Source organism: Plutella xylostella, chromosome 9 (genome assembly GCF_932276165.1).
Source record: "Plutella xylostella chromosome 9, ilPluXylo3.1, whole genome shotgun sequence".
NCBI lineage: Eukaryota > Metazoa > Arthropoda > Insecta > Lepidoptera > Plutellidae > Plutella > Plutella xylostella.
Window position 1 is genome coordinate 11,174,652 of NC_063989.1, and position 27,042 is coordinate 11,201,693.

The 27,042-nt window shown below is 37.7% G+C and overlaps 1 protein-coding gene across 1 annotated transcript; it reads right to left on the minus strand.

Moving 5' to 3' along the window:
• Positions 1–6,074: 6,074 nt before the first annotated feature.
• On the minus strand, positions 6,075–7,239 carry LOC105390592 (aquaporin-like). The gene has a single exon (XM_011561922.3). The coding sequence runs from the start codon at positions 7,012–7,014 to the stop codon at positions 6,238–6,240; it is 777 nt and encodes a 258-aa protein (XP_011560224.3). The 5' UTR covers positions 7,015–7,239; the 3' UTR covers positions 6,075–6,237.
• Between the last annotated feature and the right edge of the window lie 19,803 nt (positions 7,240–27,042).

Sequence of the window (27,042 nt, forward strand, 5' to 3'; positions counted from 1 at the left end):
ATATTCGTGAAATATTGTCAATTTTTCACCCAAAATCTGTCAGAAAGTGGCTCCTGGACACCTGCTATACCGTTTCAATGTTGATGAAACTTCTGTCAGTGTTTTCTAATGACACAACACACATAATAAACCAGGTGAGATGCGGGCAGGTCTATAGCATCTTGGTGCCCCCATACAAAATGTTAATCTTGGGCTGCTAAGTTTTATTTTTTGATTTTCACCTTGAAGAGTCACCAAAAGTCATTTAATCTGAAATTGCTGAAAATCGTTTCTAAGTATTAATAATACCTTTCATATGAACTATCATTTGCAGCTGTACCTGTTTAGGCTCCACCTGCAAACCTGAATATTCGTGAAATATTGTAAATTTTTCACCCAAAATCCGTCAGAAAGTGGCTCCTGGACACCTGCTATCCCGTTTCAATGTTGATGAAACTTCTGTCAGTGTTTTCTAATGACACAACACACATAATAAACCAGGTGAGATGCGGGCAGGTCTACAGCATCTTGGTGCTCCCATACAAAATATCCATTAACCAACAAGAGCGTCAGTAAGTAAACGTCGTATTTTTTTGAATTATTTTAGAACATATTTTAGTGTTTATATAAATACCTAGCATTATTATTCCAATGTTTTTGGGGCTTTTTACGTGTTTTAATTGATAAAGTATGCAATGACTGAAGTGACCATCTTAATTTGGTCGGGTATTCAAAGGCTGCTAACTTTAGGCTGCTAACTTCACACACCTGTGTCACTCTACGCCACACACTCTGGGCCACGGGGTAACATTCAATTTGCCGGCACCGACACAACGTGTGCACTTCCGCCTTAAAAGATGAATTTCTGGAGTTAATTTCGTTTAAGATGTCTCAAGTTGGTGTGTACGGGTGAGACCGCTAAGATGCACTGCTGTGTATAAAGTGGATTTAGCTTATGTGGTTGGTATTAGGTTAAATAAATTTACGATTTTTGGACGACCGAATGGCGTAGTGGTTAGTGACCCTGACTATTGAGCCGAAGGTCCCGGGTTCGATTCCCGGCTGGGGCAGATAATTAGTTTAAACACAGATATTTGTTCTCGGGTCTTGGATGTGCCCGTAAAATGGCAATAGGCCCGCCCCCTATAACATTGGGACTAACATAACACTCTGGCGAAAAGTGGGTGCAGCAATGCACCTCTGCATTAGTACAAGGCGTGAGTGTGTGTGTGTGTGTGTGTGTATCCTTATCTAATGAACTTTCAAACTGTACCCTATCGAGTCAAGCGACTCAAGCGTTGTTCTATGTACCCATAAACTATTAAAATTTGACGTTAGCCGTGTAAAAAATATATAACGTTGTTGTTTTTCCAACCAACCACTTTTCCGTTTGCGATCAAAACCGTTATTTCCGCCCATCCGTCCACCGGTTGTTTCAGCGATGAGAGTAAAAACAGAAAAGTGCGTGAATAAACAAGATAAACATTTTAATTGTTTTTTTAAAACGTGCGATGACGTCATCCGAACTGTTGTGTACATTGCAGCGGAGAGCCATGAATATGCAAACCGCTGACTGAGTCGTGCGAGCGATAAACTCACTGGGAAATAAAATTATATTCATAAAAGTAAGTACCTGAAAATGTTTAATAGCGAGCGCGCTACGTTTTAAACTTTTATGGCGTGTTTAATTGTAGTAATGGTGCCTGTGCCATACGACCTGTGGTGTTGTATGTAGTGGTCACAGCGTTAATCTTTTAACCCGCCGAACAGAAACAGAGAATAAATTTTAAAGACAAAATGAATATTATAAACGCACACAATATGTAAACGAGTATTGAGATAAAGCAATTTGAACCTAATAATTTGTTCTTACCTTAATGAAAGCTACTTTTGAAAACTTTTATAAAGACACAAAGTTGCTTATAGTTTTGTTTGTCGGTGCTATATAATTTGGTAGTCACCCACAAAGGTCTTTGATATTTATTATAAGCTTTCGGCTTAGCAACACCCTGTATAATATTGGTGAATGAACCCTCCATCACTGTGAACAGATTGCATTGTTTAGTTTTTTATTTCCCTAGTATGTACATAATTGGATCTCAGCTGGAGACGCCTCTTCCTTACTTACTCTTGTGTACGTTCAATTTATAGTTTTATTTATTTTTTTAAAGACGGCGTAATTCATTTTCTCGTGTTAAAATTTTACTTGATAGAAAGTATTTTTATTTTTGTTTTAACCTATACCTAGGTATTTCTAATATTGTTTGCATTTTAGCTAGTTAGTTAAATATAAAATATCAATAGTAATGCCCTATTTTCCTTTTTGTACATCTGACCCTATGATTATCTGAACACCTTAGCAAATAAATACAATGTTGATTTAATTAAAAGCTCACTCACTTCATTGTAATGGTCGGCAGATAGATAAGTATATTACTAAATCGATGGTTAACTTTAACTTGGTTTTCGGAAATTGGAGTAATGTCACGTCATCGGAACACTCAAACGTTTCCTCAATGAAGCTCAGGCTGAGCCTAATCTGGGCCCACACAGGTGGCGCTATTCAAAACAACGGAACAATCCCAAGACGCTATTTTAAGCCATGCTGATAACAACATCATCATAAATTCCATTTCATTCTCACAAAATGTATTGAAGTTGAGTAAAAAATTATGAATTGATTATAATGACATGTGTTTTCCCCAATATGTATTAAGTTATTACACTTATAGTACCTGGTCATTCTTCTTCTTAGCGTAATTGGTAGTGTTTATCACCGATTCGACTCAGCAATCCTTTTCAGAAGGGCTAGCGCGGGGGGCATTTAAGACGTGACAAGAGTTTTGCATCGCGCTCACTCACATCGCGTAGCCTCAAGAGCGACCGCGATGGAGAACTTTTGTCACGTCTTAATAGCGCCCCGTGCTACAGGGCCAGTATTACCTAAGTATAGATTGAAAAGGGAATGGTAGCAAATCTATAATCAAGCATACAGACCACGTTAACACGATGGAATGCCATGACTAGGAATCGCTAAACTGCCCATAATACGGCCTCTGTTTCTCGAAACATTGGGTTATTACTGCAGGGGCGGTAGAGCCGTTTCGATTAGCTCCGGATCCAGTAAAGCCTAGCTCTGGCCCGGGTTGGCTCTATCCCGGGCTGGCTCTAGCCTACACTGGCTCTAGAGCTGACTGGCTCGCTAGATATAAACGTCCATCGCTGGACAGTACAAAGTGTGCTTGGCAATACTGCGCGATTGGTCACGCGACTAAAAAAAAAGATTTTTCAGCTTCCTTACGAAATTATTTACGGGGAAACTATTGGGGGGCTTTTGGTGTAAGTCATTTTATTTAACTTGTATGGAGGTAAAGTACCTACGTTCTAAAATTGTATATTTCTGTGATTCTTTGAGGCTTTATATCATCAGTACTACACCCAAATAGATATGGAATGTTTCAATGATATTATATACAGGGTGTTGCAAAAAGCCGAAACCAGCATGTGCAGCATGTTATATCTAAGCCATGCTGCTTTCGGCTTAGTATACCTTTTTGCAACAGCCTGTATAATTAGAATAAAAAAAATTGTGGGAATTTTTACAGACATTTGAATTGTCTTGTTATTTATAATTTCAATGATTATAATTACAACATGATGCCTAATTGTTTATAAAGAATCTTATTACTGTTATAATTACAAATAATGTGACTGACGTAAACTTTATTACAGTAATAAGTCAGGAAACTCTCTTATCCTCCCGGATGGTAAATGATGTGCTCCCAGTAATCACACCATGATAACCGCTGACGAATAATTGAATATAGAGTAGAGACCACGAACTAGCCTACGTGGCGTGGGACGACCACTGGAAGGGTATGATGAAATCCTGTTATCCCTCATCCGGGACATAGGGCTCGAAGAAAGGATTTCCACTTCTCCCGATCCTGCGCGGCCGCTTCCAGGTCGTCCCAGCCTAGACCAGTCGATGCAGCCTCCGCCACAACTGACCGCCTCCAGGTGGTACGGGGGCGGCCCGGCCTTCTCTTCCCCTTCGCTTGCTATACTGACGAAAAACTAACGAACGAGAGCTGTCGTGCAATCGGCACGTTTAATACCACGAGATAGAGTCGTAGCTCGCCAACCAGCGCTCCGAAACTTAATTTTTCGTCATATAAAGTGACCCCCCTGGCCCCGGCCTGAAGTACAACAACTATATACTAGTATTAGTATATTATAATAGGAAATAAATTGTTAATGTCCACCAACACCACCGCACTAGGCCAGCGTGGTGGACTAGGCCTAAACCATTCCTTCATTGGATGGAGACCCGTGCCCCAGCACGTGGGCACGTGATGGGTCGTGATGATGATGACAGAAAGTTTTATTAGCTGACGAGGATGACGATACCTTTTCGTAGTAGGTATTTATACTTAAATAATATATCTTACGTGTTTCTTGTTTTTGAAGTCGCGTGCGTGTTCGCATGTTTTTTTTGATAAGTAAACGGAATCTACAACAGATCGAAGAAAAAATACAAAGAAATCAAAGTATTTATTGACAGTGATTGATATTAGATCAATATCGTAAATTTATTATCAAAATCTAAATCACAGCTACATGAGGCAGCACTATAGATGTAACTGATATAATTTTACTTACAGAAAAAGCATAATTTCACATAGTAAGGAATATAATTATTTTATGTTGCTATCTATGAAAGAACTATACAACGTGCCAAAATTCTCACCACCGCAACGTTACTTATACAAGTATTGCCATCAGGCAAACGCCTCATCATTCCGTCCTCGGCCTTCCTCTTAGATTACCGTTTTCTTCTTGGAGGTCGGTCGTAAGAACCTTAGTTCTCGATAAGTGTGCAATTCTAAATTTTCATTTTTGTATGTAGGACTGTAGGTAGGTAGATACACAAGTTACTCGTAGCATTACAAGGTGTTGTCTGTGCGTATCTAATACATACATAGTTAAGTCACAATTAAGTCGAAGTCACAATGGATGTAATGAATGTAATTTTAGTTTACACATTACACACCACTCTGAAAATACATCTTATTTACTTTTCTCTCAAAGAATGAACCAGAGTTCAGTCTGACATGCGCTACGGAACAAAATTGCCATTATATTTATTTTAAAATGTAGCAGGTGTAACTACCGGAAACAAGTTATCATAATAAACTGCTACTAGGTAAATTGCTCTCCTCATTGTCATACTTACTGTGTATCAGATCTGCATTGTATTGTAGGCAATAATATGGACTTACTGTGGTATTTACTTGATACATATTTAAATAATATATAAACTTACTGATATGGAATATAGCTGTTTATTTTTATCACCTACAAATCCCACAATCAGGTGTAATCTACACAAAATTTGATAGTACGATATAATTCCACCACAGCTACTACTATCGCTTGCAAAATCATAATATAGGTACTTACCTATTTGGTTATAGTTATAGGTAGCTTACTTTCACACCGTTCACGATATTAACCCCGGATTGAAACTAAAGTTTCGTAAGTATACTTACTTATAAGTATAAAATATTTTTTGTATTTTAATTTTAAAAAATAAAATTTCAGTTGGACAAATTATAATCTTTGGTAGGTACTTCTTTAGTTTCCTTCTCATACTATTTTCTAATGAAGTATCTTCGTAGGTACATAAATGTTTGGTTTGATGAGCCATTCATTTATAAACATCATATTTCTATTTATATATTTTGATATTTGTATAACCAGACTTGCTTGCTATAATACGAGTTTTTGTGATTTAGAGATCTTGTATAATTTTAATAACCTGATTTGTTTGCAAGATACGAGATTTTATTATTGTTGTATCATTTAAGTATAAATAAAGTGATCTAGACGAATAATAATGTGATGTCCATTTGTTTAGTGTTTTAAATAGGTATCAAGATACCTGCCTTTTATTTGTATCAAAAATACATTATTTATCCTTACACATAAAATAAAATATCACCTCAAACAAAACATTGTTTACATTTTTATCGATTCCAAATATTAACGGTATCTAGTACGGTTTCATGGCGTTTATACATATATTTTACGAGTATAGACCACGATGTCAAGACGCAAATAAACACGACCGCGACGCCAAGACTGCTGTTCTAGTATCATTACTACTTGGTCATCTCCCATTGTCCTCCACCAAGAGGCATCTCACACACACGGACGTCACAACACTCCAGGTCCTCACTCCTCACACACCGTCACTCAGTACTCTATCGTCGCCTGCTCCTGTGGAACCTTGGGCTTCTTATACAGCGCATACTTGTAGAGCGAGACAGCTAGCGCTGAGCCCATGAGAGGTCCGACCCAGTAGACCCAGTGGCGGGTCCAGGAGTTGGTGAGCAGCGCCGGGGCGAGCGACCGGGCTGGGTTCATGCTGGCCCCGGACAGCCGCCCGCCGGCCAGGGACAGCCCCGCCACCGCCGCGCCGAACTTCAGCGGCCCCGAGTCTTGTTTTGCATCCCACACGCCACAGCAGAGGAGGACTAGCACGGCTGTTAGGATGACTTCGACGCCGAACGCTTGTGCGGAGTTTAACTGCGCGTGCGGTTCGGTGACGCAGGCGGCAGCGGCGGCGGTCCCGCGCGGCGACACCAGCAGCAGCGCGGAGTAGCCGAGCAGCGCGCCGCCCACCTGCGCCGCCACGTACAGCGCCCCGAGCAGCGCGCCTGTCTCGCCCCACACCACCGCCGCCAGCGTCACCGCCGGGTTCATGTGCGCGCCTGATATGTGCCCGAACGTGCAGATGTTGAACATCACCACCAGCCCAAACGTTATCGGCACATACGACGGTGAAACAGGATCTTCGCCTTCTAGAGGCACACACGCCATGCAGCCCACAAGCAGCAGCAGCGCAGTGGATATGCCCTCAGCCAGCACGGCGCGCCAGTGTTGCACGCAGTAGGCTAGCACAGGGGACGGGGTGGGTTCCTTCTTGATGCTGGAGCTCGAGAACACGAAGTCTGTTGGAAGCACCGTCATGGTTCACTGACCCGTGTGACCTGCGCTAACGGGATGTGGGTAGCGGGGCGATAGGCCGGTGACTGACTTCAAGGTGCCAGTAACTATATCACTGTATTCACTTTTAGTATGTTACTGAGGTATGTGTGTGTGAGAGACGAGCGGTCGCGCGGGCGCGGCGCGTGCACTGCGCCTGGTGAATGAGCCACAGATTTATTGATGAAAGTATCAACAGAGCCCTTTTATCTTATTGTCAGTCGGCGAAACAATGGCACGGATAGCTGTTTAAATTATTTAAACATCGCTACTGTTTACTGTTGTTGTTATGTTTAGAATGTTTAATTCGACTAGGTATGTATAGTGCGTTATTATTTATGTTTGTGACTCTACCAACTAACACTCAATTAAAAATTAATTTGTATTCTTTAACGACCAATAAATCTATTAATTAATGTAAGTGTGTAAGTAGGTTTTGTTATCAACAGAGAACAGGTTTTCCTCAATAGTTGATTACTTACATACAACTTGGTTCTTTATTAAGTATAACTACTCGTACATACAAGAAACATCAGATGGACGTAGAATTTAGTATGTATTCATATCACAGGCTGACTTAGTTGCTCGTGTCCCTGAGTGTACTCGACAGAATCAACTATTTTCCTCAGCGGTGCTCACAATGAGGATAATTGTTCTCGGAACTAAACCAGGTAAGATGCTGGGACTGAACATGGTTAGGAAATAAAAACAAAATTCAAACCACGAAGTGCGTTTTTTTCTCCTCTTCTTAATTCATAAACTTATCGGAATTATGTTAAGTAATACCTATGTAAGTCGATAGATAGATAGGTAGATAAAGCGTTTATTTGATCCACTTTCTTATATACACAACAAATCACAATGACAGATATACACAGTTGTACTTATAACTAAATAGTAGCTCCCATTCAATTGTTCCAAAGGTGCCGAATTACATAAATTGTGGGCAAAAAACTACTTAAAAGTATAATGTCTTGAAGAAAATTACCTATGTTAGTTTGATAATATGTAAAGGTGTGCAGCTAACCAGCAAGAGACACACGGTTAGTATGGTTATGTGGTTTGGGGTTCGATTAGAACGTACCTAAAGTCTTTGTCTGGACTTGTAATAACTTTTATGCATACTCCTCTCACAAACAGCATTACAATATAGTTTCCCATCAATTTTCATGCCCTAATTCCTATTCACTTATGCCGAGTTGCAGAAAGGAACTTTAAGCTAATGTCGGCATTAAATCTATGTCTGTATCTTTCTGTCCGTATATGATCAAAGCAAGGCAGCAATACATTTAAGGTCGACATTAGATTAAAGTCCCTTTCTGCAAGTCAGCGTTAGACAGAATAATATTTATATGGTACATTCAACTCAAAAGAATTTATAAATATAGGCCAATTCTCTTCTTGCTTATTCATATAACTGACTAGGTATTTCTTATTCTATTGTATATTGACTAAGTTCCATCTACATTACATTATCACTATCCAAGTATAATTCTCGTCACGTCGCCCGCTATCACCAGGCAGCAGTTTCAACTCTATTACAAGAGGGGATCTCACGGGGAGGGGGATTTCACGAGAATCTTGCCGCGTTTATTATTGTAGGAGCTCAGAGCTAATTTAATAATTCCCTATTATCATTTTAGCTTCGTAGTTAATATTGGATGCACGTAAAACATTATTTTTTTAGAACGTGTGATTTTACGACAGTATATCCCAGTACCAGATTTATTTTTAAAGATAATTGGCCAGTTAATTTAAGTTCATAATAATAAAGATAGTAGGTATAATTAATTGATTATTATGTTTGTGTATTTCATATTTTTGTACACTACTTACATTATGCACGTATCTCCTAACGAATTATTGTATCCTATAATTTTGTGGGCGCAGATTCTTCGAACTGGGTTAATTCGTCACGTATTTTAAATCCGAAACGGAATTAATTAGTATTCCGCCATGAAATGCACGTGAATTAAATGAGTAAAGCATAGAATCATGCAGGTAGCCTGCACTCAGCGCCGAGGTATGCCAGCCACGTTTCAGAAACTATATTTCACTACATACAGGAGGTACTGTGACACCTCTCACTGCTACCTACCTCACATAATTTAAGTGACTACAAGAAGCCAGGTTAGCCAGCGGTACTTGCAGGGACCTACTCACTACTCAGTCTGATGTCACTTTGACCAATCGAAGAAGGCACGATCTATTTCGTGCCATTGTAAGCACGACATGAAAAACTATTTCAATTTTGTAGATTACTTACTCCTAGTATGTAATAACACAGTTTTACAGTGAAGGAATACCTCGTGAGGAAAGTAAGTATTATATGTCTTTATTTTAGTATATTTTATTTCAGATACAATCATCAGCACACATTGCTTGACTGGCACAAATCTTAGGTACCTACAATAGTTAAAATTTACATTTTAAACCAACCCGCAGTGGATCAGGGGCTTATAGGTACATAAAAGGGTGCCTATACCTAATATGCAACATTCATCCAATACCACCTATTACCGTAGCTAACATAGTTATGTTAGTAGGTTTTGTGTAGTTACACGGACATAATTAATTTTCACGTTAGAAAAAAATCCTTCTATAGGTACTTCTGCGCCCCCAGTATCAGTCCTGAAGTATGCGGGCCGCAGCGAACAAGTCACACTCGCGACCAACAGCATTCTTTATTCACAGCTCCCCGTTTCGGAATACTTCGTTGTGGAACCGGCTCTAATTCCCGCTACTTCTGCTTTATTCACTGAAAGCCACCACGACTAATTATACGGGAATATATCAAATAACTTTTGTCTTTACTCGCGCTTTGGGAGGTACTTTTTAGACAGACTGAAGTTTATACATTATACAGAGTGGTATTGTTCTGTCAGTAATTGCGTTTATACTCTTATTTCAAATGCAGCTTGTACAATAACTTTAAATTATTAATACATAATTACTACAGATTCTCATGAGCAAACACTCTTCAATGCAAAATGCCCATTAGGCAGGTTTTGTATATAATTTTAAGTAGTTTCTATGTTAAATCACTGTTCAAACGTAAGAAACGCATTAAGTAGAATAAGCGGACCTATTTCGAAGCTCAATCCTTGGGATTTGGGAATATATGTCTCGGGGTTGTTCTGTCGAATGATGACCACAAAAGCGAGATTGCCATTGACCTGCTAGATGAGTTGCTAGTGTAACTGATACAGACACGACATGGATTCACACAAAAAAACTAAGTAGGGGAACATCGCAATGTATGAATTATGAAACAAAGGATTACAACTCTATTGGCATGTTTATTATTCAGCACACAGTGCGTAGATTAGCAGGGCAATAATGACATATCTTTATGAGCTTGCTCTACGCTTTTTATCAGAGACATTGTATTTACAATGTGTGTTTAGCAAATAGCTCCCGAGTTTGAGCTAGGTTTTGTAGTAGCTACCTACGTAAAAGGATTTTATGAATTTTGAATGGTGAAGAGTCTTTTAAGAGTTTAGTTTATAGTACATTCACGTATATTTCTCTGTCGGTGTTTACGTGCTTTAACGAAATAAGTGCTAGACTAATCCCTGAAGGGATATTCAGACTTTTCAGGGAATATAAGTACTCTAGAAGAATGATATTTTCCTAGACCATAGTCTATGTAACATTTGGACATGAACAAATTTATATAGAGCCACCATTAAGATTTTAAAGAAGGTCCCGTTCAACTGTTATTTTATTTCAGGTAGATTAAAGTATTTTTATTAATTTTATGTAAGTATGTATAAAAGTAGGTTATCATTATTAACACATGTATTGTATACTATTTATTACTTATGCTTTAAACTATTTAATTCTGTTATTGACATAATTTTATAACTTTTATAAATTAACTACACATACACCTAGGTGGTTTTATTTATATAAAGGCAAACAAATGATGCACTTGTAACATACGTCGTTTTTGGTATATTGTGATAAATATAATTACTTATATACAGTCCAACTATAAAGTCGTGAAAAAGGAAGTAGATCCTAACTAATTGTTTAAAATCGTATTTAATCGATCTGTTTTATTTATCAAAGGACAAATCCGTTAAAATCCATAATCAATAGGTATTTTATTTTTAAAATGTATGTAAAAGTAAGTAAATAACTGATGATCATAAAAAGTCTTAGCAAAATCGCACTCTTTGATGTCAGGACTTTATAGTTTGACTGTACGTATGTACTATCATGATTCATTTCTAGCTATTTCGATTCACGAATGGACCATGATCAGCCAACCTTTAAGTATACTTAAATAATAATTAAATAATGAGATGCACTCTATTGTCAAGTATATTACCCAAAAGACCTAAACCAGGTGAGTATCAAATTCATTCTAAACAGCAGCAGTGTACCCGGTCACCGGTAAACACGCCGGAAGCGGAAGTAGTGCCGCCGGCGTCACTTCCGGCGCAGAACCAGCTGCTTCCGGTTACATAAATGAGCTCCTGCGTTACGGACAACTTTAAGTTAAAGGATATTGTTAAGTTGTATGGCTCCCTGGAGATGCATTTCGCGTTAAGGCAGCCTTGTTTATATGTAAACTTTCGTGTAAAACGTGTATCATGTCTTAAGTTTATTTATTTTTTCAGGCTATTTGCTATCCCTTGTTGATCTAACTGTAATTTCTATAAATTATGTTTTCAATGAGTTCAGAAGATTTTACTTGTTAAACTGAAAAAGATTTCATCACGCGTTCATATTTCGCCTGATGACAAGTAGTCGAAAAAAAATGAAAGGTTACACGGATGACTAAAACATTATTACCTTTCCCAAGTCCTTGCTTTTCCCGCACGCTTGTAATTCGTAAGTTTTTGGATATTTATGAAGCGACTTCGAGCCACAGGTACGTTCTTAAAAGATAAAACAAGCCCTTAACATAATATTACAGTTAGAAAGGCACGATCAATAACAAATTTGTTCTCAACATCGACATTGAAGTATGGTCCGACGAAGCCTTTTCAATCAGAAAGTTTGCACATTAAGCCCACGAGTTTACTTACACTTGTTAGCCAATCTATCACCGAATATTTATTCAAAGGGTTCCATTTCCCGCATATTTTTCACTGCAACCAAAGTGTTTGTGGCTTATAAATAAAAATGCTAAAATTATGTTGTAAGTTTGAATTAGTTCCGTGTTTTGTATCATTTAGGATTGTTTCAGCAGTTAAAAAAATCCACAATTTTTTTTACAACGTTTAACTGGTTTTTTTAATGCTATAAAATTTACTGAATTACTGCCTAAGTTTTTGTGGTAACCTTAATATTTAAGCATATCCAACTGCACCCAACTATTAATAAATTTATAAAAGTAATACCACCACCGCCCTCGGCTAGTGTCCGCGGGAGGTCGACATTATTGATGTCGCTGGACGGCGGCCGGATATGAAAACTTCAGCCGACAGCCTCGGCTCATCCCGACTACTTCATCTAGATTTACGCTTCTCGCACTTTTGTGGGAAACTTCGAGGATATAATGTTATGTGTGTAGTAGGTTGGTGGCTGTCTGTAGCTATTTCGGAAAAAAGATACTTACGTTTTTTCGGGAACCACTTTTTTCTAAACAAACTTTGCTTACTTATTTGGTTAAGTGTAAGAATTACCTACCTTACTTTAGTATTTTGTTATTCTACATAGGATACTTAAAACTTTTTTAATGAAATTGGACAATATGGGATAGGCCGCCTTCCCCCTATATACAATTATGACATAATAATTATGTCTTTCAGGTAACCTTCAGATGAAGGAGCATGGTAGAAAAACTGTCTTCGGCATACCTTCCCATACAAAAAATACGACAGACGGCCTTATCCCTACATGTAGTGGTAGGTATATGTCTTTCAGGCAACCTTCAGGAGCATGATATAAAGCTGTCTACGGGCATACCTTCCCAGAAATTCGCTCCTGTAACATTCCCTCAAAGATGATATGACGAAGCCTCGCAGCCACGGCGGATGTTGTTACTCGCAGGAAGTCGATCGGCACCGGAAATGCACTTTGACTTCCTTTACCTACTCTACGACCAACTAATTTGCTCCCTAAACCTATATAGGTACGTCAAAATAAGGTTCTATGCTGTACAATGGGGTATTTGATATAAGGAGATGTATACAAATAGCGTATGGGTAAAGTAAAACATTTACTTTCTGTATTTGATTCAGGTTGGTTTCAGCTTCCCCATAGTTCGGTCCACTAGATATTTTTCCCTGAAATTATGTAGGTTAGCTTTGTGTATAATTATTTTTTATAAGAGGGCTAATACGTACGAATAAATTTCTACAAAAGGCCCATAAATTGACCAGTACAATGAAATATTCTGGCCTATAAATAATGTAGGTGCCCTTACTAAGCAATGTTTAAACTTCAAAAATACACATACAAATCAGTTGTACGCAGGTTCAACATTACGTGGTTACTGCTAATATTTGACTTTTAGAAAGCGTAGGTTCATTCAGAATTACTGTGAAGCGTTTGTAGTTATGTAGGTACATAGTACATACTTTAATTATTTATTATGCTGTTAGTTTAATTACACCTGAGTCCGGTACAAATAATTGTTAGAATTAATTCTTGAATTGAATTAGGTTGAAAATAACTTTGACTGCCGTGACCAAGAGAAGAATGACCCAAAAAAAGTAGAACTTAAGTCTTGGAACATACTATACATATGCAACTACGTTTGACTTCGTAACTTTGTTTGAACAAGTTAGAAGATTTAGGCCCTGTTTCACAATGTCTTGTTAGTCGCTACCTGTGAGGTAAAATACATGCTGTCACTGTCAAAAAAATAATAACAGAGAGTGACAGCATGTATTTTATCTTACAGGTAGTCACTAACCAGACATTGTGAAACAAGGCCTTAACATATCAAAAGTCATAACATTCAATCACTTCCAAAACAGCAGAAGTTATCGTCTAGTACTTAAATTATTTAAAATCGGGTTACACATTTTGAAATACGGTATCCCTTGCGTACCAGGATACCATATTTCACGAAGATACGCGCTGCAGCCAGCCAATCAGAGGCCGGCGACGGAAGCGGCCGACAATGCACGATACTCCTCCGTGGAATATACTCGAAATGTCCATGTCCATGTGGAATAAGTAGGTATATAGGTATAGCCCAGTTGGTAAAAGGTTCCTTTTGAATTTAAACCTTATGTTAGTGGTTTGGGATCGTTGTCAGATTTTAATTATCGCTATATGTATACCTTCATCAAACTGGTTTATAAATTTTATAGATAGCTCCATTTCAATGAACGAGTATAAAAAGGAGATTCATCCAGATGCCTGCGACATTTACAAGCCGAATGCCGCTGCTGTTTCAAAAATGACCTAGGTATATTATAAATATTTTTTATCACTTACTTAAATGAGTACCTCTAGCCGGTTAGTAGAGAGTAGAGACTGTCGAGAAAAATTCAGTTCATTCGGCCACCGTGCCTTATTTATGATGCGGAAATACAATATTCCGTTTCGCATAAATATTGCGAAGGTAAGCATTCGTTAAACACAGGTCATCTGAGCCGATTCCACTATCGTAGTCAGCGTGACAACACTCCGATACAATAATACTGAAGTTGGGAGAGGGTTTCAAAGCCTTATTCTTCAATATCTTTTGTATCTAGACCTAAGTAGTGCTGAAGCACTAGGTCTGAAGACCTTCTCCTTATTTCTCGTTTTGTAATAACAGCAGTAGTAAAATTATGTTAGAAGTCTCGAAACAGCGACGATGTATTGGAGTAAATTCGCCTCAGAACAAGCCATACCGTGACGGTGTAGTATTTACCGGAACTCCGGCCCTCAGCCTGTCAGCATCCGGCTTTGTGGATGAAGTAGTTAATCCTCGGCAAGCCGCGGGACTCCTATCTGCTCTTAAGATCTCGGAAGAAGTAATCCGTAAAAAAGGTAGCCGTTGCCTCGGAATAATGGTCCCGAGAAAAACTGCCGGTTTTACTGCCCGAAGAAGCCTTAGTTGTAGTTTATGTAAGCAAATATATCCTCTGAAATCTGAAATTAAGTTTCGTGAAAATCCATAGAACAACGCGGACTCGGGTGTACCCTCTACTCAATGTGAAAATCAGCTGAATATTTCAAAAGCTATGACATATTTGTCACTAATGCTTTTGAATTTAGTTAGGTACTTACCTGCTTACCTATTATTAAAGATATTATGTATAAAGACAAATTATGGATACGTACACGCCAAACTTATAAGTATGTTTAGGTCGCCAGTGGGTAAAAATACAGCCGACAGGCGAGGCGGCCTCTCGCGTCGCATCGCGTTGGTAAATAGTTTTTGATGTATTTTCCTTTGACGCGGTCGTCGGAGCAGCAACAATTTTTGTAACAACAACGCTGCCTTTTTCAGTTTAAACTCGAGCCGGTTCTGCGAATAGACGAAAAAAATACAATTACACCTGCCTCGGAGGTGCAATTTTACTTTACAGTTAAAGTTTTTACACAAATTTATTTTCATCTAAACTAAATATAGGATGCAAACGAACAAGTATCAAACAAAACACAAAGCAACCAGAAAATATAACAGCTTTCGCAGTTAGTTTTATTTCTACTAAGAGATGATTCGATACAAAAACTATGTACAGCGGATAGTTTTTTTTCAAGTCCTTCCTGAATTCGTTTTGAAAAACAATTAGGCCTTAGTTTTATATTTTAAAAAAATGGTGATCGTGAAAACATAAGAATATCTTTTTATAACTTACATGCTCCAAGGTTTTTCAGTTGGCCCACGACATTAAATATTGATTTCTGGCGCACACTGTAATATAGTTTAATTTAAGGTTGTAGGTGAGTGGTTTCCACACGGAGGGGCTGAGGTGCCTTTGTGCACAAACAAGCCTTCGCTTTTATATTAGTTTAGGATCAGAGCAGCTGGAGTATTGTTGCCGCGGACCTACGAATGTGGACCACCATTATTATATAATGGAAATGTTGTACTTAGCGAAATATGTGCGTTATTTCGTGTTTTATAAAGCAGTTGGAGATACGTTCAAGATAGATAAACTAAAAAATATACCATAAAAGAAAACATATTTTTTTAAGTAACTAGGTATACGATAAAGTATTTGTAATAAATTACTGAAATAAATATTGTTACTGAAACCTACCACACAATCCGCCATCAAGATGTTATGTAGTGAAGTTGTGAACAGACATATACATACCTACACATATTTGTAGATTCCTTGTACATTCCACTCGCACTCCTAACATCTCGAGCCACACACACGCACTACAAGTATACACATCCGGAGAGATATGCGAACACTTAGACGAGCAAATAGCAGAGAGTGCAAATTTGCGTTGCGGGGTGTACTCTTGCTTACATTGATCTAAGGGGCCGTCCATTAATCACGTGAGGTCGTTTTTCTCATTTTTTGACCCCCCCCTCCCCCCTGGTGATATTTGGTGAGGTTTGGGACCAACCCCCCCTCCCCCCCCTGGATCACGTGTATTTTTTTGGAAGTCTATGTAAAGGCAATTTTTGACTAGAAAAAATATATAGGTCATACTACAAATCGTTAAAATTTTTGCGCCGTCCAAAATATCGGTTCAGAAATACCTAATTTTTGACAAAAAGTTAATACACGTGATGTCTAACGAGAACCCCCCCTCCCCCTCGTGATGTTTCGTGAGGTTTTCAGTACCCCCTCCCCCCCCCTTTTGAGCCTCTCGTGATTAATGGACGGCCCCTAACCAACGTTAAAAATCACCATCATTAACCCGCGGATAGTCGCGCGTGGGTCGAAAAGACCCAGCACTCTATTTATAACTTAATAACTTTTAAAAATATTCGATATTACTAATTGGCGTGCTTAGTACCTTTAAGTTACCAAATAGGCTAAACGCACTTCCCGCCCCGACCAGATTGCCCGCGGAACATGGACAGGACGGACATTCAAAGTGAGTATGGGTCTTTTCGACCCAAGAGCGACGCTTTGTATCAGTATAATTTTTTTGATATTTTTTAGGGTTCCGTAGCCAAAATGGCAAAAACGGAACCCTTATAGTTTCGTCATGTCCGTCTGTCCGTCTGTCCGTCTGTCCGTCTGTCACAGCCGATTTACTCGGAAACTATAAGTACTACAGTGATGAAATTTGATGGGAATATGTGTTGTATGAACCGCTACAAAAATATGACACCATACATGTAACTGAGGGATGAAATTTTTTTTTTCGATGTACATACCCGTGTGGGGTATCAATGGAAAGGTCTTTTAAAATGATATAAAGTTTTCTAAAAAACATTTTTCTTAAAGTGAACGGTTTTTGAGATATCAGCTCTCAAAGTCGTAAAAAGTATGTCCCCCCCCCCCTCTATTTTTATAACTACGGGGTATAAAATTCTAAAAAAAATAGAGGTGATGCATGCTAATTAACTCTTTCAACGATTTTTGGTTTAATCAAAGTATCTCTTATAGTTTTTGAGATAGGTTGATTTAACTGTAATTTTGCTGCTACGGAACCCTTTGTGCGCGAGCCCGACTCGCACTTGGCCGGTTTTTATTTTATTATTTTTTCTTTTCAGAAATGTCACGTAACCTTTTAGACAATCGTTGTAGAGATCACACTGCATTTTTATGCATTAATTGTAATCCGAATATGTGAAAATACCGAAGAAAATACCTAATTTTATACTTAATCAATACCATGAAGAAATAATTTTATATGTAAATTTATGTTAACTTTGAAGCCTCATTGTTTATTATTTTTTCATATAAAAAGTTAATTTATTTTTTGTATCTTAGAAGAATGGTTATTAGTTTAGATAAAAATAAGTATATAGATATAAGTATAAATAAGTAGATAAAATAAGTATATTATAGTTTTTTTATGTATAAATATAAATTAATAATAATAAGTTGTAATTTATGTTCCTATGTAGATAAATATGAAAATGAAGCATACTATTTTTGAAACTGTCAAAACATATTTTTTTATACATAAATTCATTAATAATTTTGATTTGAATATAGTTTTATTACTAAAATTACGTTTAATGTACAATAATATCTAAATTTTCTTTTGTTTCGAGAAAATAGAGCAATTTACTTTCGGGTCGAAAAGACCCACATGCGACTGTTTGTGTCACGAAATTTGACGCGAGCACTGGCGGGTTAAACAATAAAAGTCGCATAATTTTTGTACGGCCATGCCCTTTTTGATAAAGTATGGCTTAGAACACTCGGAGCAACACTATTACCTATGACCTATGACCCAAAAAAACAAATCTAATATCGGATACACAAATACACAGATACAGAGACTCGTTAAACTTATAACTCTTATTCACCAGGGGTTAAAAGACTATGTTTTAGAGAGCTAGCCGCAACTGCGACTTAATTTTTCACTACGAGTAGTAGTTTTAGCTAGAGTAACCTTTCAAAAATCTTGCGACAATCTTATAGTCCGGGTGAAACTTCGCGCTTCGTGCAGCGCGGGGCTCATCTCACTTATATGCAGAGCATCAGTGAGCAAGATACTCGGGCTACAAATAAAAACATAACATAAAGGTTTAATGATGAAAATTCTAGCTTTCACAATATTATAAGCTTTTTTTTGGCGGTGGCATAAAGGCATCGTGTAGAAAGATTGATTGCTGGTAACAATATCCTGTATCACCCGGAATAAAGGAAAGAAACGGTTAATAGGGCAGGAGAGATAAGTCATTATTTTCGTAAAACAATCAAAATCTCTTGTTCCTATATTGAAATCAAAGAACTTTATTTTAAAGCGAACCTCTCATAACACTATCTAGATTTCACTTCATGCACGGAAGCATTTCCTCTTCTCGGTTTCAACTTCCGCTCCTCGCATCGGAAAGTGCTTTTTGATATTAGTCGAAGCTCCTGCACTCGCTACCTCGATTCCGCTAAGTTACACCGCTTGGCGTTCTAATGATATGTGGTGGATGGTATGGTTCTTATTTTCCTGAAAACACACTCACGTCGAACAGTTCCACTCAAAAATGCTGACACCAAATGGCCCCAATTTGTCATTTTAATTTTAATTTGAATACCTACAATATTTAAGTTTTTAGTTTGTAATATTCTGATGTATTTTAATAATGCAGACGGCGTCACTAACCTAGCCGTTGATAGCTGGTTCTATTATTACTGGAACTTTTTCATTGCACGTGAGTGTATTTTGCTCAATTTATGTTTATAAATTATTATTATTTATAGCCATAGAATAATGAGTAGCTACTACTTTACTCCTTATTCTATGGTATAGCTAACGCAGGGTAGAATTTATCAGGTCAAGAGTCAAGACTGAGCAAGATTGAGTTTAGATCCAGCAAATAAATGAAGCACATGCAAGCGAGGAAACAGATAAGACAATGGCATTGTACGATGAATTAGTCACCCTACACCCCACCCCTATGCCAACAATAGACCTCACAACTCCAAGAAAATCAACGAATATCACAGGTGCAAACAGGCTTAAAAAATATATTAAAATAAAGAAGTATATCAGGAAGTCTGAGCGAGCATTGAAAAAGCATAAGACGCACCTTCCATTGACAAAGGATAGAGTAAGACTTCAACTACTGGTGAATAAATATGAACAAGAGATGTCAGACTACAACCAGAAGCTCGCAGACAACAACCAAGAGTGCGAGTTCAACATTGCCATGCTACAGTCTAGGCTGGCCACACTGGAGTCTGCCCTAGAACAAAGAACTCTGGAATACGAAAACCAGCTGCTGGTGCTGAGTAGTGTGGGCTTAGTTCGGGTTGAGATGCTGCCGGAGAAGTCTTCACCTGCTGAAGCCACCACCGCATCTCCGGAGGCCACCACCACCACCTCGGAGGCCACAAACAGCATCCCGCTGGCCACCACTGGACTCTCGGGGACCACCACCATCCTCCCGAGGGCCACCACCACCTCGGAGGCCACAAACAGCATCCCGTTGGCCACCACTGGACTCTCGGGGACCACCACCAGACTCTCGGGGACCACCACCATCCTCCCGAGGGCCACCACCATCCTCCCGAGGGCCACCACCAGCCTCCCGACGGCCACGCCATCCTCAAGGGTCATCCAGAGTGAATCGGCTACAGCAGATGTTTTTCCGACCTCCAATAATAAATTACATAGGAAACCCACCTATGCTCAGGCAGCTAGTAGAATAGTAGGTAATAAGCAGTTACCTAAGATTTCACCCACTTACTTGACAAGACTTACTACTGATACAAGTAGTAGCAGTTCAGCCAAGGATTACAGCACAGTTGTATACTCCGATAGGCTTGGCAAGGATTTCGGGCACATGTTGGGTAATCATGTAACTGGAAATGTTGTTAATCATTGTTACCCAGAATTTTCATTCGCACAAATAGTACAACTGATTTCAGAGAGGTCGTACACCGACAAAACTACTATATTAATTATGGTGGGAAATAGTTTAGGTGTGTCAAATTCTGATATAAATGGAAGTTTTGCTATAGAAAGCATTCCTGCAAAACATATATTTGTTTGTGCATTTCCTTATTCTTGCACACTGCCTGACAAATACAATTATATGACATGTAGCCTAAATAAAAATATGTACAATGCGTGTTGTAAATCTGACTGTATCAATTTCTTTGATACTAATTTGTATGTAGATAATTTTAAGTTGACATGGGACAGTTTATTTCTGTCCTTACATAAGAAACGACGTTTAACTACAGAAGTAGCTCCTCTTATTAACTCAGTTATAAGCATTATAACGAAGAAAACTTGTGTCCCTATTGACACCGTCAGTAGTAATACTGAAAATAGTACAGTAGATTTAAATTAGATTTTCAGACAACGGGAGAGCATCATAGCGTTGATATAAAGATTGATTCAGTTCACTGCTCTCTCGGCTCGAAACTATTGAAGGAAAAGACATTTAAGAATGAATTTAAATTGGTACATCAGAATATTCAGAGTATTTCTTTAAAAATTTAACATTGATTGTTTATGTATCACAGAACATTGGTTAGACGAGAATAAAATGATGTTCCAATTAAAAAATTACAAACTTATAAGCTGTTTTAACAGAAAGATAAACGAGCATGGTGGGTCACTTATATTTCTTAAAGAAAATTGTAAATGTAAAGAACGAAAGGACATAGTTGCTCTTTCTGTTAAACACCATATAGAAATTTCATGTGCAGAGCTAAATAAGTATATAATAGTATGTACCTACAGGCCACCTACTGGTGATTTTATTACCTTTGAGACTGTCATGGAGGATGTTCTAAGGTTAGCTTCCAATAGTAAAAAGGAAGTAATAGTGTGTGGTGACTTTAATGTTGACCTATTGGGTGACTCTCCTAATAGGTCGAAATTATTGTTACTTTTTAAATCATTTAATCTTTTTAATGTTTTTCTGGAACCAACTAGAATTACACCCACGTCAGCCACTTGTCTAGATAACATATTCTGTAACTGTGAGTTTAAAGACAGTAGTGTGATTAATTGTCTGAGGTCAGACCACAGTGGGCAGACCATTACCTTAGTAAACACTGACAAGACAAATAAAACTAAGGTGAGATGCAGACCGATTACTACAAAGAAAATTGACAATTACTTGAAGAAACTAGACGAAAAACTTCCGAATGTTAAATTAGATTGCAATTCTAATGAGATGTATAGTAACTTGTTTAAGATAATAGCTGATGAGTTTGAGAGTAATTTTGAAACGAAGGAAGTTTTGATTGACAATAAAATTAAATTTTGTGACTGGGCTATAGAGGGTATTCGCAAAAGCAGGGCGACATTATATGATCTGTATGAGATGAAAACATTCATACTCCGACCTGACTTTCAATCTTATGTGAAGAAATATAGCAAGATGTATAAATGTGTCTGTCACTGTGCGAAGACAATTTTTATTAATAACAAGATTAAAGACTCTGCTAACAAATCTAAGGCCGTTTGGACTATTATTAATAACGAAACGGGGAAGAATCGAACACGCGAGACAAATTTATCTTTGAAGGTAGGCAATGACATTATAACATCGAATGACGCGGGGGCGAGGGTCTTTGAAGAGTTTTTTACGAACATTCCTTTAGAGACTACGTGTAACCTGGATTCTTCGGCTGCAGCAGCTGAAACCCTGACGAAGGAGAACGCACCTTCAACCGATAAGGAATTTAAATTCAGATATATTAATACATTAACTATTATAAAAACATTTAAGTCATTAAATATGAAGAAAACTGAAGACTTGTGGGGAATGTCAGTTAAATTTGTTCTTTCTATTATTAATAAAATCGCCCCAATTTTGGCTAACATCTTTAATAAATGTATCGCTGAAGGTGTGTTCCCAGATCTTATGAAATTTAGTAAAATTATACCTCTGTTCAAAAGTGGGGATATGGAGGACCCTGCAAATTTCAGGCCTGTATCGGTTCTTCCAGTTTTGAGTAAAATATTTGAGAGGGTCATACTCAGTCAGATGCTTTTGCATTTCAATGATGCTCGATTGTTTCATAGCCAGCAGTATGGTTTCACAAAAGACAAATCAACAGCCGATGCCGGTACTGCGTTGATTAAGCACATATTTGACGCCTGGGAAGACCATCACGATGCTATTGGAGTCTTCTGTGATCTGTCGAAGGCGTTTGATTGTGTAGACCATCAGACTTTAATTTCGAAACTTAGATACTATGGAATAGGAGGAAAGGCTTTAGATTTGATATCTTCATATTTAGACAAGAGACAACAAAGGGTCGATATTAACAATACTAAATCACAGGGGGCTCATGTAAAAATAGGCGTCCCTCAAGGATCTATTCTAGGACCATTTTTATTCCTCATTTATATTAATGACTTGCCTTTTATGGTTGAAAAATTGACTTATATAGTTTTATTTGCTGACGATACTTCTTTGCTTTTTAAAGTTAAAAGAAGAGAAAATAATTTTAATGAAATTAATTCAATTCTATCTGACATACACGATTGGTTTACCGTTAATAATCTTCTATTGAATTCTAAGAAAACGAAATGTATTAAATTTACACTGCCGAATGTTAGACAATGCGATACTAACATTATTCTAGATAAGAATAAATTGGACCTAGTTAATGATACTGTCTTTCTTGGGATGACTATAGATTCAAAGTTACAGTGGGGACCTCACATTGAAAAATTGGCTGGAAGGTTGAGCTCCGCAGCTTTTGCTGTACGGAAAATTAGACAACTGACCGACGTTGAAACCGCCAGATAAGTTTACTTTAGTTATTTCCACAGCTTATTATCGTATGGCATTTTGCTTTGGGGTAGAGCAGCTGATATTGAAACTATATTTGTATTACAGAAAAGAGCCATCCGCTCTATATACAAACTTAGTTCCAGGGATTCATTGAGAGAACTATTTAAAGAAATTAACATCCTTACAGTTCCATGTCAGTTCATTTTTTCCAATTTAATGTATGTACGAAAGAATATTTCAACTTTTGATACAATTGGCAGTAATCATGACATTAATACTAGGAACAAGTACAAGCTGGCTTTTCCAGCGATGCGTCTAGCGAAAGTTAATAAATCGTTTTTAGGATACTGTATTAGATTTTATAATAAGCTACCAACAGAAGTTACTCAAATGCCAGAGAATAAGTTTAAGTGTTACATTAAAGAGAAACTCTTTAAAAAAGCTTATTATAAAATTGATGATTACTTAGAGGACGTTAATGCATGGCTGTGATAAATAGTTAGCTCTGCTCATATTATTATAATTATTATTATTAAGCTTATAAGTATTGTATACTAACTAGTATTAAGTATTTTTTTGAAAAGATGGCTCAGGAGTTTCTTGCCTCCGTTCTTCTCCTTAGACAGAAAGAGCCCCCCTTATCCGAACGGAGAGTAGTTTGTAAAAATTGACGTTCATCAGAAAATTTTATATTTTTACGATGAATAAAAAAAATTGAGTTTGAGTTTGAGTTTGATTGAGTACTTAGCCAAGCTTCGGAAGTGAGTAATCAGTCAAAAGGTACACCATCTATATTTTGAAAAAAAAAATGTAGTTGCGGAATCATGAATGGAGGTATCTATACCAGAATAGGAATACCTGGTTCTGAGTACTGGCGTCGTCGTTTGAAAAATCAAAAGACTTGAAAGAATATGCAAATATCGCTTATTGAAAGAAGTTCTCTTTTACTTGAAACAAAATTGAAATTATTTATTTACTATCTAGAATATTCTATGATCACATACTTATGATTATGAGAGATACTAAGTATATTTTTCTTACCGTAGAGTTTACTTAGCTACATACATCTCTGATGAAACAAAAGTTGTTAGTTGTTACATCTTTCAGAGGCACAAATCACCAAGTATAAACATTATGAGGTTTCGTCATTGATTTTAATTTATTGTTTACCCTGTAAAAAACGTTAAAAAATATTAAAACATTTCGTTGATAATGAGTGTTAACGTCCTGCCACCAAGCACTTGAAAATTGAAATGAAGTAAAAACTTGTGGTAAAAACAATCAAAAGCCTTGGCTAGCGAAAGCAATTTTGTGTGGAAGTTAAAACATTAAATGCGCTCTATAAATAAAATTATTATTTGCTCATCGCCACATTTTAGTGAACATAAATATGGAGTTGCTACTTGAGCAAAAACTGCGCAGTGACTCGGCTTAATATTGTGTCGGGGACCAATTTAATTCAGCCACAACTTTTGCTATTATAAACTTGTCGGTTGTTTATGACGGTGTCGAAATTCTATTCCTAGTTCATGCCGGTGAATGTTTAGTTTATGAAACTAAAAGGACACGCTCCTGAACTTATTATTTAATGAACATTTCATTGCACGTTAGACGACCGAATGGCGTAGTGGTTAGTGACCCTGACTACTGAGCCGATGGTCCCGGGTTCGATTCCCGCCTGGGGCAGATATTTGTTTAAACACAGATATTTGTTCTCAGGTCTTGGATGTGCCCGTTAAATGGCAATAGGCCCGCCCCCTATTACATTGGGACTAACATAACACTCTGGCGAAAAGTGGGTGCAGCAATGCACCTCTGCCTACCCCGCAAGGGAGTACATTAGTACAAGGCGTGAGTGCGTGTTTTTTTTTTCATTGCACGTGAAATTTAAAATTGATTTAAGGCAAATTTCAAGTTTGAGTGTGTTTTGCCTGTACCAGAGGTTTTTGTATGACTGTTAGTAATGAGTCTACGATACGATACGATGTAGGTACACAGTATACATCTATGTTATTTCTATATTTGTGGTACAGCGCGTATACCTACCATAAAATACCTAATGACATTATTATTCCCGGTAATAACGCTGAAATGTAAGTAGTTATGTACCCCCAAGTATCTCACCCTTAGAACTTTCTGGAACTTTAAATATAAACATAAACAGAGATACTGTAAGCATTGCAACATATTATATTGTTATTGCATCAGCCAGGATGCTGATGGATCATTCCACGAATCTCCAACTTTGTAAAGCATCAACTGTATGGAGTGTAGAGTGATGTATCAGCAGATTGGTCACGTAGGCCACTCTTAGTGTTAAGACTATGTCATTGTATGAGTCAGTATTAAACGGACCTCAAATCGGAACGGTTATGCTCGTCTTTAATTTTAGTTTTTAAAAACCTAATAGCGCGGACCCGCAATTTGACTGGCGCAGCCGGTAGGATAGTCGCTATATATTAGCAGCGCGTGTTTCGCATCTGTCGGTTCGAGCATCAAATTCTGCTTACCTAAAAAGGTGAAATTACGTCGCGATTCGCTATTAAACGGCTATTCCAAGAACCAAACAAATTCGTCGAGAAACGGGTATCCAAAAAGTGCATTAGTGTTTTTGCTCGAGTGTTGAGGCAGCGATGCGTTGGTAAGTACACTTCTCACCTCCCAAATCCAGTCCTCTCCATTTTTCACATGTTATTTAGGGATCAAATTCTCTCTTCTTAACGCTAGATATTAAGTAAATTGTATTAAATTGATTCAAAGTAAGAAAAAGTAAATTGTAAAGCTAAAAATTAGGTTAGTGCATCAAATTCTGCAACCCCTAGTTAAGTAAAATATAGGATAAGTAATCATTATTCTAGGAAAATTCCCATAATTATTGAGTTATTTTGGAAGCGTTTGCTTAAAATCAGTAATGTCTAAAATAATTTTAATTCCCCGCGAATTTTCTGGAGTAATACCCACCTTCAATGGTGACGGGAAGTTACTAAGAACATTTCTCACGAAGTGCGAATATGTTATTAATGCATATAAGGGTGATAACAACCCCGAACAGGAGCTCTACCTGTACCATCTAATTACGAGTAAACTAGTAGACAAAGCCGCTGTACTTATCAGCGAGAGACAGGATATAGAGTCATGGCAACAACTAAAAGAAATCTTGACACAAAGCTTCGGTGATAAACGATCCGAAGAGTGTATCGCCATAGAATTGGAAACGTTAAAAATTAACCCACAAGAAGACTTTTCTAGCTTTTACAGTCGAATACAACACGTTAAAAGCGCCCTAATAGCCAAGGTCAACCTTTTGGAAGACCAACAACTAAGAAAAGGTAAAGTAACAATATATGAGAATCTTGCCAAAAATGTTTTCCTCTATAACTTGCCTGAGGATTTAATACGGATTGTACGGTTGAAAGACTGTAATTCGATTGAAAGTGCTCTAAGCATCGTATTGGAAGAGGTAAACTTCAAATTCCAATATCAATCTAGAAACAATATGTTAAAGAATGCAACCCCCACGTCAAAACCCACTCAGTTAACATCATTTAATAACCAGAATTCTTTCAGACCACCAGCATTCCTTCAGCAAGGCTTCAGACCTCTGGTTCCGCAAAATAACCAATTTAAATTTGGCATCCCCCAAAATCAACCCTATGTTAGACCCAACTTCCAGCCTACAGGCTACAGACCGAATTTCCAGCCTACAGGCTACAGGCCCAATTTTCAGCCAACTGGTTACAGGCCCAACTTACCCCAAAATCAATTTA